The 16,676-nt window shown below is 43.9% G+C and overlaps 1 protein-coding gene across 1 annotated transcript in view; it reads right to left on the bottom strand.

The window, feature by feature from the left end:
* Window positions 1–9,042, bottom strand: part of IQGAP2 (IQ motif containing GTPase activating protein 2) — a 123,347-nt gene extending 114,305 nt beyond the window's left edge. The window contains exon 1 of the mRNA XM_058044307.1: window positions 8,996–9,042. Coding sequence (XP_057900290.1) covers window positions 8,996–9,041 — 46 coding nt within the window. The 5' untranslated portion in view covers window position 9,042. The remainder of the gene's footprint in view (window positions 1–8,995) is intronic.
* Between the last annotated feature and the right edge of the window lie 7,634 nt (window positions 9,043–16,676).

Here is a 16,676-nt window from a genome sequence, read left to right as displayed (position 1 = left end):
GTTGCTCAGCTTCTAGCAGTTCTTCCAAGTTTTGCCCTGGTTTCCAGCTCACACTCTATGGACAGCTTCCATAAAATGAGGCATTTACTTCTGCTAGAGAGAGTGGAGCAGTGTAGAAATATGCTTCATCAGCAGTACCTTGCCCAAGTGAGTTTCTACCATTCCTATTCTGTATAGTAACTATTTCTGTATAGATCCACTGTCACAAGAAGCCTTGTTCATCACAAGTATTCCTCTTCTTCTTGGCTTCCACACTAAAGGCTGTGAAGTGTGAGCACGCCTGAAATACCTTCTACCTAATTTGTAACAGTTTTCATACAAATGGCCAACTTTCAAGGAAGTCTATACTTTATAACTTGAGGAAATTATATTAAAAAACTTGATCACATGTAAATTTGCATTGGAAATGTGCCTGAGAAGCTACAGAGACAACTTCTACTACTTCTATAGGAACCCAAAATTCTTAACTGCTCATTTCTTTGTTCTTTTGGGAAGTCCAGGCCTGTCAATGGGCAGCATTTTCAGCCTGGACAGAAGCAGCCCACCCGTCAGCAGCTTCCTGACACAGTTTCAGGAAAAAGAACACAGATGAACATCACAGAAATCCACCTCTGTTTTTATCAGAAACTTCTGCAAACATTTATGAAGCTACTCAATTTTGTTTAAGTTTGGCAGCAACATAATAAAACAGACCTCCCCCCTACTCCTCTTCCCTCACCCCCCTTCCCCCCAAAAAAAGAGGAAATACTAAGTGTTATTGCCATGGTTCAGTGTTATAGGAAACGCCAGTCCTTGTTTTGCCTGTTACTAACCACAGTACTAAGAAAGTTGATTCATTTTGTTCTAGGACAGCTCATATCTGTGCAATCTTCAGCAAAACCGTGTGGTCTTACTTCTCATTTTCTGTGTGTAGATATACATTGGTGCACAAGGGGCTGGTTTTACAAGTGATAAAAAGTTGTGTATTTTCTGGACTCCTCTAAGCCATTTGTTAAACATCACTGCCATAGTCAGAGGTGATACAAATTAGCAGGCAGTCACATCCAGTCCTTGAAGGTTAGTTATCTGTCCACCTTCAATAATCAAGCTGCCATGCATCTTCGAATGCCAAGCCAAGGCTTCTCTCAGCATCCACTAAATCACAGCAAAGAAATCTGTGCTCTGCTGTGAAAAGCAGTATTCAGAACAACTTCTTAGCTCAGATGTAGTAAAATCATGTTTACTGTGTGCCTCATTTTAAAACAGCTGACATTTTTCCTTGGTTAAATCTTTGCCCCAGATTTCTCTAAACATAATCCCTGCTCTACCCTCCCTCTTGTTCCTTTTCAGTTACACCACAACCTACTCATGCTGATATTTATTCTGCTACACTGTATTGAAAAGAGATGAAATTTTAAAACTGTTTACCACTGAACAGATACCATCCAGTCAGTTGTAGCTTGAGTAAATCAGTCTTGAAAAAAATAAAAATCTCAGAAAAAAGCAGTGCATACTACAAGTTACATCTCATCCCCAGTTTTGAGGCCCTGCAAGTCAAGAGTAATTTTATCAGCTACAAGAAAAAAAGAGGTTGAAAAAGCATCTTGAATTTCACTTCATGTAAAAAAAGCATTTCTTTTTCTTTCTTCGTTGGGTAGTTTGGAACTCAGTTTCTTCAAATTTTCTTAACGCTGCAGCATTGCCTGGCAAACACTGCCATGCCTTTACTGACATGAACTGGTGAAATTACAGCACTAAAGACAAGATTACCTTAAAATATTTCTGCAATTCAAAACTCCCTCAGCAACCGAGAGCTGAAAGCAGCCCCAGCTGCATCAGGTGGACAGGACACAAGGCTGCCAGCAGCACCACAGCAGAGGCAGCTGGGGACACCAGGGCTGTGCATGTGACACTCCTTCCTGTGTGCCCCAGTCCACCTTTGAGTTCTGCTTGCACGTTTTCCTGCCCCACTGCATGCACACTTTCCAGATCTCTAGGAGCAGCAGTAGCACAACTTTAACTTGACCTGCCGTTCTTCCAGGTGCTGGTGCTCATCTCTACTCAAGCTGCTCCGTCATGCTGGCACACCTCCCTGCAGGCTGCAAACCAGACTGGGGACCTAATCCAGCCAAAAATAATTCCATAGGAGGAGTCAAGGTCACTTGTTCCACCAGCAGAGTTGACTGAAAGCACACTCAAAACCACAGTTTCAGGGTGCGGTTCCAGGGCAATTTTAACACCTCTGAACTGTCTGCCACAGCCCCACCTGGCCACAAAGTCCCCCTGCCTTGGCCAGCAAGTGAAGCTGTGAGACCTGCTGTCACCCCCTGCACGGACCAGAGGTGACTGCAAATCCAGCAATGCAAATCAGCTCTTCTAGGAGAGATTAGCTTCCTGACAGATTGGGTATTCATGCAGGCAAGAGGTGAAGTTGTCTTCAGCAGCATGACAGAGTAGCTGAAGAGGAGTTCATGCTGCTGAAAGCTCACCAGCTGCAGCAAAGCAGGCGAGGGGAATCCAGTGCAAATAACACCAATTAAAAACAAATCCTTATCAATGATCTTGACCCTAGATGCAGGATAATATTCTCAAAAAATCTGTGTCCTTGATTAGTTCAAGGTTTTTTTCTAATACTTGTTTCTAATACTTCAGCCAGAGTATCAGGCACAGGTAGCCTCAGTACTCAGTTATGATTCCTCAAAACATCTTTGAAGCAATGCCCTTAAAACACAAGTGAAACATTTACTGGCCTATAGTTCAATCCTACAACCCTGTGGAAAAGCAGTTGCCTTCATGAAGCACACTTCTGTACAGAGTGTGGGCACTTCCCATTCCAGCTGCCTCTGGATTAATCTGTGCTCTCCTCAGAGTCCAATCCCACAAATACAATCAGTTTACAGAGCAGTTTTATAAATCAAGCGCAAATGCAGGAAGTTATCATTCATTTCAGGAGGAACAGACAGTAGAGGATTGATAGGATGCATGACTACAAGTTCCTCTACACACTTTGAGCCTGGTAAGAGTTGCTTTATATACCTTGCTAGATGCCACAAAAGCTTTTACTGCACTTTCAAAGAAGCAGGTCAGAGTCCACAAGAGAGGACTGGCAGAGACCACATCCTTCATCACTCACTTTAGCAGAAGCCACGGACTGCTTAGCCTTATACACGAAGGCCAAGATAAGCATCTGAGATGAGGACAGTAGTTTCTAACAGCTTTGGAGCCTGGCTGGCAGACAGGACCACACCTGGAGGCAGAAAGTCTTTATGGGTTGGCAGCAGTTTGCCAGCTGCTGTGAGTCAGAGCTCTGAAGTGCTCCTTGAATCTGATTCCTGAAGAATTTCTATCTAGACAACCTCAGCTTGGTCAATAAGTGATAAAAAAGAATTGACATAATCCCTCTGGATAAGCACTTCTTGCTACTGCATATTCATTTGAGCGAAACAGTCATTTGTAATTTCAGCACTGAAATCAGCCACCAGCACAGGTTCTTAATGGCTGTTTATATGCTTACACATTTCAAAACATATTTAGAAGCTAAGTGTTTCACTGCACAGAGTTTGTAGGACAACCATCTGGTTTAGTGTCCCATTCCCTCCGTCTCCTGCCACCTTGCCAAGGCTGTTGGCCAGCAGAGAGCACATTGCAGGCACTGCCTGCCCCACCAGCCCCTCACCACCACGGGCCAGGGCACTCTTGTCCTGCGTCACAGCAACTGGCAAAACTCAACTGGAGCAGTGCCAGGGCAACATGTTGGTCTCCAGCACAGCGCCATCCTTGTGTCAGATACTCAGCAGCCCACTTCTCCTCCCAGCAGTAAAAATAAGGCAGTATGTGCTTAGCAAACCTCTTCAAAGCCCAGCTGGCACCACTCTGAAGGGAACATTGCTGTCTTCTGAAGGTGAACCTGAGTGCCAAGGTGCAGGAAGTGCTGACCCAAGAATGAGCTGTGCAGGACACAGGCCTCGTATCAGCCTCTCTTATCAGGGATCAGCAAATGAGGCGTGTACAGCAGGCATCCCTCCACGGGATGGGGACACCTGGCCCCTGCACCCCCAGGCATGGTCCCCAGGCCAGGGTGGGCACATCTCCTCCCCTGTCCAGTACCTGCACTTTCATTCCACAACATGCAGTAGTTCAAGGATACCTGTTCCAGAAAAACAACGAAACAGCCTGAACAAGTGAAGCAAACACAGCAGGTTAATAATTTCCTGCAAGGAGCAGGCACAGGAGAGCACACTTGCTTATCATTGTACTGAAACATGACCCACCAGTCCTGCCTGTCACTGACAGGACTTTTTTTTCTTTTTCTAAGGTAGGGTTATTCCTCGTAAAACATAGTCCGCTTGAACCAGCAACAGTATCGAGCAAACTTTGAGCTGCAAAAATTATGTAACAAGCCCCACTTGACAGAAGAGGTGAGCTAAAACCCTGTATGCTTCCTACTCCCTGCCTCGAGTATCTGACTTGATGTAGCACGCTCACATGCGCTATAAATCCTGTTTCCAGTGCAATATTAATATTTCCTGTTTCAACAGCATTCAAGCAGCTTTAAGCATGCTCTAACATAGCTCTGTCCTTTCTTTACCAGCAGACTTCGGGGGAGATGAACCTGCTTTGTACAAAAAGCACACTAAAAGAGAACCACTCCTACCAAGTGACTTATGTGCACTTGGTTAAACAAAGCAGTTAAACTTTTTGAGTTCTCATTCAGCAGTTTAATTATTAGCAACCTACAAAAAGAGTGGAAGAGATAAACAGTGTATTTGGTTGCCAAATAACACCCATCAATAAAAAAAGGAGAAAAGGGTTTTCATAAGTCACAGGCACTACAAGAAAGCATACACCCAAAAGAATATATATGCATTGGACACAGCAAAACTTTTTTTTTTTAAGTTTCAAAAAACTTCTTAAAAAAACAAAATCCCATCTGTTTTCACTTAGGAAAATCCTATGGAACTTTTACCAAAAGACATTTCCCCCTTTTTAGACTGAAAAAGAGTCATTTGTTTCGCTGCACTTACTAGACATGCAGACAAATTTATAGTGTTTTATGTTAAAAGCTTTTCAAAAAGCCACTGGTTTGCAAACTTTCACATCCTGCTGAGCAAAGAAGCTAGGTATCGTTTCATAGAGAGGCGTAGGCTGTGTTTCACTTCAGGTTTGCCCTGCCTGTCTCCACAGGCAGAGCAGCACTCCCTCATGAAGCTTCATGCTGGTTATGTCTCATCTCCAAACTCCCAGTGCCAAACGGTAGCAATTCCGGGAGCCAGCACCAGAAGCACAAGCAACGCCCTCAGCACTGGACACCAAAATCTGTTTTCCCATTTTAACCCATCATCCATGTCCCATGAAGCTAGCTTTCTGACCTCAGCAGCAGAGGTGAAGACTTATTTGTGCCTCCAACAGAAGCATCTGCTGATGTTGGACCACCTAGCTCAGTAGACAGGGACTCAGGGCATTCAATATTAATTCAGCTACTCTGAGCATGTTAATGCCTAAAATCCTTTTCAAATCCAGACACTCACTCTCTGTAGCTTCACTACATTCCTGGAAGTGCAGTGAAGCCTTTCAGATAGTTCACAAAAACTTAAACATTTGTTTCTGCACACAGATTCCAGGGAAAACTAGCTATAAAGGAGCTGAGAATGTCAGGAAATGAGCATTCTCAAAAATACACCATTGCCTGATTTGATGTCTTCCCATGTTCAGTCTGTGAGGCGCATCTGAGATTTATACTTTTTTCATCTTCATAATCATCCACAGTTATAAAAATGGCTCATACCTCTAGTTGTAATAGAAGTCGCAATTCTCTGCAGTTTTGTGAACCTCTGCTTCTGATTGTGCTGGGATTGAGAAATAAACCAGGCAACAGCTGTAGCCAGACTGGAAACCACTACGTAAATTCAGTTGCAGTGTGCCTGTTAACACAGTTTCAGCTGGATATGCTGGCTTCCTTGTAATTTGACGTTCTCACTTGAATTGGTACTGGAGATAGATATCTGTCTGAAGGGCTCAGTGGAGCAACAACAGAAATCTCTTCTACATCTCTTTTAAGCTATCGGCAGCAAGCAGAGCTGGAGGCACCTTTCAACAAGTGGTCCAGGAAGCCACAAAACTTTTGCCCTAATACTCCAAGGGAAGGCTCCAGGAGTCTGCTCTGAGCCCAGATTCTCCCATGAACCATGTTCATCCTGAATTAGCACCAGCCCAGAAAGGGACTGTCTTGTTTGATTTCATTCATCAATTTCCTGACTTTAAATATGGAAATGATCAGCTCTAAGATTTCTTTTTCTAGATGTTTTTTGTGTCCCTATATCAGCAAAGCTTGTGAGGTACAACTTTTTTCAAGTTCAGGAAATGTCTCCAGTGAAATGCTACTCATAATCATGCACCGGTTTATATAGTACCTGGCAGAAAGTTATGATAGTAAAATGCTAGCATTCTTCAGAGCAATATACAAACTCTGCTAGGAACTTGAAGCCAAAGTCAAAAGTCCAAGTTAAGTTAAATGTTTAAAACAGTTCTAGGTCACTAAAGCAAGCGGTCTTAGAAATTTGATAGCCTAACTTTGACAACTTATTAACTCCTTAGGAAATCCAGCATAGATGTGGTGTTCTCAACAAAGGGAACTGTTTGTCAGTAATCCAAAGTGAAGTTTTAGTTACGTAGGGAACCTGCAACTTATGATGGGCTTTCATAAGAACTCACATAACACCAGTGTTAGTTTTCTAGTTAGGGAGCCTTTTCTTTTCTTGGTTTGGGTTTTTTTTTTTAGGTGCTGGGTCTCTTCGCGTCTTAAAATGGCAGCCAAATGCAATGCAGCTAAAACATATGTATTTCTCTAAATACAGGCTAAAAAACCCAAACATGCACCTCAACTTGTCACTACAGACAAAGCTATGGCTTGCTCTTTAAAGTATGGAGATCTCCATGGAGTTTTTTGGTGTATTTTTTTTAAATATTGCCATCAGCCTGGCACATTTCAAGAGCCTTTGCCTGCTCTCTTGAAAGGAACATAATTTCAAAGGTTCCTGCAGCAAAAATTGCACTCCAAAAAGAAGTGGATGCAGCGTGGCACAGCAGCCACAGCTTCTCACTCCAGGAAGGACAGAATTACTGCCCGATCCCAAGCAAGCAGAAGTTACTGATCAGAGGGGAGGCACCATTAGAAAAGACAAACGTACTCTCATCCATTCTTGTACCTGGGGCAGAGAGACCTGACACCAAGACTGGCTATGACTCAGAACATGAATGTCCCCATGGTAGCTAGAACAAAATGCTCTCAACTACCTTAGCAAAGCATAAGCACCGAGAGGACAGACCATATCTTCAAAACTGTATTTAGTGTCCTTAACACAGTCATTCTTTCCCATAATAATTGAGGGCTACAATCCTTAAAATACTCTGAGCAGCTCTGGCAATAAGGTAATGTCAACTTCAGTGCCCAGGCAGGAACAAGACTCAAAGGATGAGCCCTTTGCTTTAAGTCAAAGCCTAATCTTTGCCTTTATCAGAAGTCATGGCACACAGACTTCTACCTGTCCAGACCCAGATATCCTGAGACCAGCCACGCCAAATCTACACAGGAAAGCCCCTGCTGCTGGAGCCCTGATGGGCATACGACAAACATTTCCCCATCTCTACAAGATGGGCAGTATCCAAGCTGAGGCTGGAGCACGATGCTGCACGCCTGGACACTGCCCAGCTACACGTACAATGGCACAAGCACCTGGGAGGACTGGCTTCACAAGCAAAGTAGTCACCCTTGCTAACACAACACCACGGGCACTCAGACTATGCCTGTAGTAACCACTCAACACACACCTTCCCAAGGATGTAATCCACCTACTGGGTAAAAGGAAAAAGAAAACCTACAGGCAGGTTCCACAAGCGGCCCCCATAGAGGGCATCAACAGGGTGAATCGGTCATCAAGGAGGATTAATGCCCAGAAGAGCGTGGCATCCTGCGAGCTGAAGGTCTTACTGCCAAGCTTTTTCTGCTTGTCTTAGGCGGAATCTAGGTGGCCCTTAACACCGTTAAGGAGTTTTGTGTTTCTTTCTAAAGGGAGGTTTCAAAACCGGTTTTAGACAAAGCCACTACGATAAGAACTGGGTAGTTGCTCATTAGACAACAGGATGCCAGGGTTGTTGAGAACTTTGCAGATCATTTGTGTGTTCCCATTTTACAATGCCTGAAGTATCAGAGGCATTTCTTGTAGGAATGGCACAGCCGCGGACTTGCGCTGCTCTGCCCCACAAGAGCTAGGAAAAGCACGGGCTGGTGCAAGATCCCAGCACGGCAGAGCCCAGCAGCAGGAGGAGGCAAGGTGCTTCAAGGGTTTTCCTTAAACACACGTTTGGGAAGTAAATACACCCCCTCCGAAAAGAAATGCCTGGTACCTGCACGGTCTCTCCCCACATCCCCAAGTACTTCAGAGGTGCAAAGGTCTAAGACAAAGTTATAAAACTAGAAAGCAAAGGTTTAATTTTATAATCCGAAATTCCGAAGCGATAATCCAAAGGTTACCAAATTACAACCCGAAACGGCAATCATAACTCAAGCTACGAAGTTAAAACCCAAACTCATACCTGTAACACCAAGTTACAGCACTAAAACCCGAAGCTCGACCTCTAATCTGAAACTCCCGAGCTGCAATGCGGAATTACAGCTATAATCCATTCACAAAGTTACAGAACAAAACGCAACCCCGTGAAAACCTGTTCAAACCCCAGCCGGAGACGGCTGCGGGCTAACCTGAAAGGAGCCGGAGCGCTGCGCGCTGCCACAGTCTGCAGGGCGGGTTTTATTTTGCCTTCAACTCGCTCTTTTAAACCGAGAAAGCAGCAAGGGAGCGAGAAATAAAATTTAAAATAAATTAATAAATAAATAAATAAATAAAAACAACCCCAAACCGAAAAACCCCCAAACAAAACAAAACCCAAAAAAACAAAACCAAAAAAACAAAAACAACCCAAGAAGAGGTCCCGAAACGCCCCCCAGGACCCCACTCACAGCCGTAGCGGGGCCGCTGCAGGGACGCCAGCTCCTCATGGTGCATCCTGCCGCCGCGGCGAGGGACGGCGCCGGCCCCCGCCCGCCCTTCTTATGCGCGGCCCGGGCCCCGCTGATTCGCTGCGCCCCGGCCGCGCCCGCCCCGCGCCGCGCCGGGGCCACCCTGGGCGGGCCGGCGGGGCCGAGGCTGCAGCGCGGGAGGGAGCGAGCGAGCGAGCCCGGGGGGAGGCGCGGAACAGCGGGGGAAAGGGGAGAAGGAAAGTGAGAGGCGAGGGGAAGAACAGAACAGAACAGAACAAAAAACGGCCCCAAACAAACAACGACAACAACACAAAAGTAGAAAAGCGCCAAGTCACAAAGTAGAAAAAGAAGGGAGAGTAAATCGAAACGCAACCAAAAAAAAAAAAAAAAAAAAACCACCAAAACAAAACTGAACAAAAAACAAACAAACAAACAAACAAAAAAAAAGACCCAAAAATTCCCACGAGCAAAAACTCAAAAAAACAACAAGAACCCAAGCCCCAAAGCAAAGGAAAAAAAAAATCAACCGAAGACCCCCAAAACCACAAAAAAAAAACCACCCTAAAAGGCCGCCAAACAACAACAACACAACAAACTAAAACCCCCGGAAAAACACAACCAAAAGGCAAGGCCCAGAGCAAAAAAAAAAAAAAAAAAAAAAAAAAAACCAAAAAAAAAAAAACCAAGAAAAATGAAAACAAGTAAAAACACAACGCAACGAAACATACCCAACCAGCAAACCAAAAAGTAAAGTGGAAAGAAATTGAATCCACTCCCCACAAGAGCCGGTGAAACAAGGGGGGAAAAATGCAAACAAAACAAACAACAGAAGCAGAACAACCCCCCTCTCAAAAAATATAACAGAATAAAACAAAACAAAATGAGTACAAAAAGAGTCCTAAAATCAAAAAGCGGAAACTCTTCCCTCCCAAATGCAGGAAAGAACCCCAAATCAGCAATCCATGCAAATCCTCTGAATACAAGGGAAACAAACCAAAAAACACCACCCCAAACCACCAAACAATTTAAATAAACCAAATTCCACAGTGTAGAAGGCCAAGGAATCTCCCCTGTGGTGTTTTGGCAGGGTGGACTTTGAAGAGAGGTGAAGAACCAAGCCTAAGACTCCCTCCTGTAGTTTTGCTGTGTCAAAAAATTCTCACTCCCCACAAGCAGCGTTTTTGACAAACCACAAAGCCATCACCATGACCTGCAGGGCACTTTTGGAGTTGGGTGTACTTGTGTGGACCTGTCCCATGTTGCTGCTCCTTTCCAAGGAGTTTTATGAGGGAACTAGGCATGTTCCTCGATTTGAGACTCCTCCCCAGGGTGTCTCTGTCAGAGAGGGCTTGATTTTGGACAGCTGAGCAGCAAGTCCACGATTCTATGATTCATGCTTTGGGGCCACAGGCTCCCAGGTCACTATGAAATGCACCTGGAGATGGTTTCTCAAATTGCAGTGTATTATAGGGCAGGACTTTATCCTCTCAAAAGCCACTATGCCCATACCATGAAGTTTTATGGACGACAAGATGAGGTAGTGTCTCTGCACAGCCACAGCCTGCCCGTGGGACAAAACGCACCTGAGCATGCTTGTATTTTAATAACATGTACCAGGTGACTCTTACGTGTGTTTGCAGGTTGTCTGGAAGATTTTAGTGATTTGTGTTTCAAAATAAAACACTGCTGGGTCTGTAGAGTCTCCTCTGTGGCTGGGCACAGCTCACTGGGGTAGGAAAAGACAATCCTCATAGTGCTTAACGCATGGACTGTCGAGGAAGAAAAGATTGACAGAGTACGGGAAAAAAACAACACCTAAGAGGAAACACTGTTCTTTTTCTTGAGGTGCTTTTGATTTCCTCTGCTCCCTTTTTCGCCATCCCTAGAGATCAGGGAGGATGACCTGCAGCAGAGGTGTGTGATGCAAGCACCAGTAGAGCTGCAGTTTGCACTTGGCTTTCTGAATGCTTTCCTGAGTTTTAAACAAATACCCATTTACTTGCTTCTTCTCTTATATAAAAAAGTGGGTGAACAAACCCAACATGAAAAAGAATAAATTTGCTTCTGCAATTTAAAGAGTTTCTTGAAAATCTTGCATTGCTACAAATTTCTACAGCCTTTTACACTGCTACATAGCCAAAGTCAAGAATGTACTGTAGAACACTTTCTCCATCTCTTTTATCCTTTAGTCAAAGAAAGATAATTCAAAGTTTTCTTAAAAATATATTTTCTGACTAAAATCAAGGGACCTTTTCCCCCTGAAAAGATTCATTTTGGCACAACTACATCATGCTTCAAATGATAACACTTCTCTCTGAGAAATGCTTGGCCTGGTCTGCAGGTTGTGTAGATGTGGTGTGATACAGTAACGGAGGGATCTCTGTCCTGAAGGAACAATCTGCCAAAGCCCCAGAGGGCCTCTGTGTGATATTGCCAGTCTCTGCTGAGTTTTCTTATTCCCCTACCTGCTGAAAAGACAAGGGTGTGTGCAGGCATGGTGTCACACACACATGCATTGACACCTTTGCTGAGAAAATGTTCCTCCCTGTCTCTCAGCCTCTGTGCCTGCAATGTGTCCCCACCCTCCTCCTCATCCATGGGTGTCTTTGGTCTAGGTTGGCACCAGCACTTCTGTCACTGCATGGGGACTCGGATAGTTGTCCCGGATTGAAAAATAACTTCTTTTCTCTTAGTAGGGTTATTTTTTAGGCCAGCAGTTGGTTTGTTGCTTTCACACAGTCGCCTCTTGAATGCAAGTGCCAGCTTAGAGCAGGGGGCAGACCAGGGTAAGAAATGAAACACCAGGGTAGGGAGAAGTGAGAATGTTTTTTTGGCAGCAGTACCTCTGTAATGCTTGCAGAACAACAGGCATGACAGAAACCAACTGCTCTCAGTGGGAACTGAGACAGGTAAAAGAATATTGGAGTAACAAGCAGCAGCCACACAGGCCTGCTCATGACATTCTGCATTAGGTTTGTTAATCCCCGCTTTTCTGAGTTTAAAGGCAAATTCCATCAGCTGTTTGTGGTATGAAGATTTGAACACCTCTGGCAGGGACCAGGCAGAGAAGTTGCAGCCTGCCCCTGAGAACTGCTGGGTGCTCTGCATGGGGTGGGGGAGCAGCCCCTCTGCACCTCCCTCCTCTCCCTCTTCCTTCTTGGCCTTCCAAAGCCCTGCTGCAGCTGTGACTGCCTGGAAAGGTTCCCTGCAAGAAAGGCTGTGCATTCTCCCACTTTCTTATTGGAACCCAAGTGCAGTAGAAGATTTAAAGTGAACCACAGATTTTAGGCAGCCTACACCAGAGCTAACACTATGGACACACTACATTCTCTTTTATAAGCATACACAAGCACTACTTCTATATGTTACAAAAGGGTATGCACTAAAGAAATCAGTGTAGTCAGCTATCTAGAGTAAATGTTTGAATGTGAACATTTCCTGTTCATATTCTGGGTCCTTTAATGGAGCTTAAGGTCAATGTCCTCACCATATTATCAAGGACACTGTACTGTGGATAACATGCTTTCCACTGCATTCATACTAACAATCCAGCTCCAACTTCCACACCTGCCTGTGAGGGACACTGTGCCCCAGTAGGGACAGAATGTGAGAGCCAGCTAGGAATGAATAGTCTGTATTTAAATACAACAACTCTCTGTTCAGAGGCAGCTCAGGACTGCTCAAATCCAGAGGAGAATAAGTTGAAAAAAGGAAGGAATAAAAATGTACTCTTCCTATATATCATTGCCTGTGCGTGGATCAAAAATCTGCAGAGGCCTCTGCTACTTCAAGTTTTCTGACAGTCCTGTTGTGTACAGAGAGATTTTATATGGTGAAGGATATTGATATTTGAAATTCTTGGGTGGCTTATGTAGCAGTGACGCAAGTACATGCAGGTAATTAGAGACACTAGGCTTTTTGTTGGAAATAGAGGCTTTAATGTCACTTTTTCTGTGACAATACCTGAATTTGTTGTTACATCATGTGCCTTGGCTGGTAGCATTTGTCTTACAGAAAGGAAAACTGTGTTTGTTAATTTAGAAGAGGTTTTGTTTGGTGGCTTTAGTTTTGATTTGTTTGGGGTTTTTTGTTGTTGTTGTTGTTTCCTATTAGCTATTGTAGAGAAAGTCCATATTCTTATTAACTTTGCAGGAGAGAAAGCCTGGGCTGGAGGGATCACCCTGGTGAGAAGGAGTGGGGAGCTGCTCCTTGGGCAGGTCAGCCTGAATTTCTGCAGCACAATACAGAAGAAGATAAGCTCCAGGCAGGCTCCCAGTTACTGCAAAGACCTTTTCAATTGTTTCCTTCTTACAGCTAATTAAAGGCTGACAAGCTTAAGCTGAATGTGCCACAGGGCACTTGTGCAGACCCAACACCCGTGCGTTGTAATCAAAAATTGTCTTGCTGCCCTTTATGCTCCCTGTGCTTCCAGGGAATGAACTGGTGCCTCAGGATGGTGGGAGGGGTCCCTGAGCCCTGCTGGATATCAGAGGTCACCAAAGTGATGGTGACTCACAGGGACATGAGCTGCTGTTCCCATGTGCTGCCAAGGATACTAGTGGGAACACCAGGTGAACCTAGACTAATAATTTTGCATGCATTGCAGAGAAAAGGCCACAACTGCTGTGTTTATGAATTCAACTCAAAGGTCAAGAGGCGCTCAAGGCTATGTTAGGGAACACAAAATCAGGAAGTGTCCCCAGCACAGCTGCCTTTAAGGTCTGCTGTGGGTCTTGCAAGCAGCTGTCTCTGCAGGGAAAGGCATCAGCTCTGGGAATTGTGCTGGGTTACTGCCTCCCCCTCAGCACAGTATTCTTCTTATGCATTATTTATTATCATGAGGTAAGTAAACAATTAAGTCATCACATAATTGGCCACAGGGATCCTGGAGAAAATACAGACTGTGTCAGTGGGGAGACTGTAAGTCCCTTGCTCAGAAAAAGCAAGTGACAGATACCGCTTGCCTCTGTCCCCTTCCTTGTGTGCCTAGAGGAGAAAGGTGATGGTGCAACTCAGCCCTTACTTACCTCGTTCTCTTCTCAGCTCTTCCTTTCTAATAAGTGAGGGCCTGTCATTACAGCAGAAACCTTATTTTAAAAGGTATATTAAGTTCAAGCTAGACTGGAGCTGCGTCAGTCAAACGATCCTAAAGAAATGTGAGATTTTACAAATTCAAAATATCATGGCAAACTGAATGGCAGGTTAAATGGAAACCTGTAATAAAAGAGATGAAGTGCCTTTTTCTCTCAGTAAGAATGATTCCTTCCCACTGAGGAAGTGATTTTTACTTCTCAACTGTCCTGGCATATGGTTGGAGGCAACACTAAACAGCAAACCTCTATATTTAGAGGAACACATTCCTCAGATTTTGTAATGATTTCTATGGTAAGACAAGGTAGTTGAAAATACACCTAATTGAACTCTATTGGGCATCAATATGAATAAAATAAACCAAATTATATTCTTATTTGATAAAATTGAAAACTCATTTTTTAAAAGCAAAAGAAGTAGTCTGTGGGATGGAGTAGAAACAAACATGTGAATAACTTTGACCAAACTTGTAAAAAAAGAAACCTGAAGATGTGGATTAAAAGGCATGCTAAAGTGTAAAGTGTTACATTAAATGTGTGTAAAATGGTGTATTTGTATAGCACTGACACCTGAAAAATAAAATGTTTAGAGAAATTGCTTCAGTGTCAGAAATCTATCTTCTTTCTGCACTTGCAAACCTCATGTTGTTTGCCTTTAAGCTCCAGCTGCCAAAGTAAGAAGGTGCTTAAGCACCCACACTTCAGTTGTCCTGAGGAAAATAGCCTTTTTAGACCTCACGTTTTGAGGGAAAACTAGCAAATACAGTCCTGGAAATGTGAATAGCAGTTTATCCTCCAGTGTTTTTATCAGAAACACTTTGTGACTTCCAATTTAATAGTAAATCCAAGGATTTTTATTTCAAACACTGGCATACTGGAGAAAGCAATATTGTGGTTTCTCAGTGACTGTCCCCAGGCCCTAGATTGCATGTTACAAACTGGAGAAACACAGCTCATGCTGACTGACAGAGCTGTGCTCACGGGGCTGTCTGTAGGGTCACACCATTATCTCAGTCATGGGACTAAGCTAACCTAATGTTCCTCATTGCTGCCCAAAAGCTGTGGTTTTCTTTTTCAGAAGCCAGCTCAGCTCCCAAAAAGCTGCTTAAGTGTAACAGAGGCTGGAGTGATGTGTCGTGTGCTGAAAGTGAGAAGCAGTAGTGGAGTGGCAATACCACATTACAGTGCAGCTTCTTGTGTCTACTTCTAATTGCCTAAATGTCAAGCATCTAACATTACTTAAGGTGCATTTTGAAGGTGTACTTTTATATGCCCTTTCCTATCAGGTGAGGGCTCCCTCTGCTTTCCCCATCTGGGCAAGACTTTGTTAAATCTTGTCTGTCAAGGTACCTAAGAAACCAGTTTCTCTGCTTGAACAGGTTTTTTTAAAAAGGAGTATTTGTTCAAAATGTCTTGGACAAATGCCCTGGTTCCTGCAAAAGTGGCATGAGTTTAGCAAGACAGAGGTGGAAATCTTTCTGCCAACACCCTGACAGAAAAGAGCTTTCTCCATTTGCCTGTTGGAATAAATATTTATTCATTTAACAGAGTACTTCGGAGTGGAGTGACTCTCCTTGTCTAGACATAATGAATAACCATAAAAATGAATTCAGAACTGTTTGAAAGCAGGGAACATCTGTGGCCGGCTGCAGCTCAGGGATTCAGGAAAAAAGCATTTTTTATTGAGTTGGATGTAGCAAAACCAAGATCTTGATTGTTTCCTCACATGTTATCCACAATCTATGAGTGGTTTGCCTGTGGCAGTGTTTCTTTTGGGGGGTGGGATTTTTATCGGTTTTGGAGTGGCATTTTTTTGGTTTTGTAAGACAGCATCTGTGTGCTTCTTTGTGATTGCATGTGCTTAGCAATGTTTCCACTCCACTAAAAGTCTATGCATTATTCACTCATTAATGTTTTATTTATTTATTACTCTTGAGGCACAGCATTAGGAGCTTTGCATTTACAGCATACTGAGTGACAGCTAAGGCGACCCTACAACTATTTCTTGCCTGCCAACAGTTGCCCCACAGATAAAGCACAGGCTGAACTCCCATGGATTTCCACTAGATTAAGTCTGGTCTTCTTATTTCCATCACTTTTCCACTGGCACAGCTCCAGCCTTTTGAAAAGCTCCTCATTATTCACATTAGTGTAAAAAAATGAAGAACATGTCTAAAAGACTGACAAATTCAGGCTCCAGGAGGCTCAGCCAGGAGAGCTAATCCCAACATCCAGGACCCTTCACAGAGAACACAGTGTCGGCAGCCTCCTCTTATTTAAATCAAAATGGCTCTCATTTGAATTACACTCCGGGAAGAGTCTTTCTTGTTTTCCGAAAGGAAATCAGGTATTCCTCAGATAACTGGATTCCAAATCAGTTGTGTCTGTAGCACTAAAATGAGAATGAAAAAAATGAGCTGTGAAAAGTTAATCAGCATCTTGTGTATGTTGGGGAGCGTTAGTATCCTGGCACAGGCTCCTTGGGTTATGGCAGCCCTGCTTGCATAGAGCCCCAAAGCTGCCCCCACTCAAGACTTGTTCCCCCAAAACATGTCAGAGATGAGCTAATC

This window comes from Melospiza georgiana, chromosome Z (assembly GCF_028018845.1).
Source record: "Melospiza georgiana isolate bMelGeo1 chromosome Z, bMelGeo1.pri, whole genome shotgun sequence".
In the NCBI taxonomy this organism is placed as follows: Eukaryota; Metazoa; Chordata; class Aves; order Passeriformes; family Passerellidae; genus Melospiza; species Melospiza georgiana.
The sequence above is the reverse complement of the archived record's forward strand: the minus strand, read 5'-3'. Positions and strand labels throughout refer to the sequence as shown.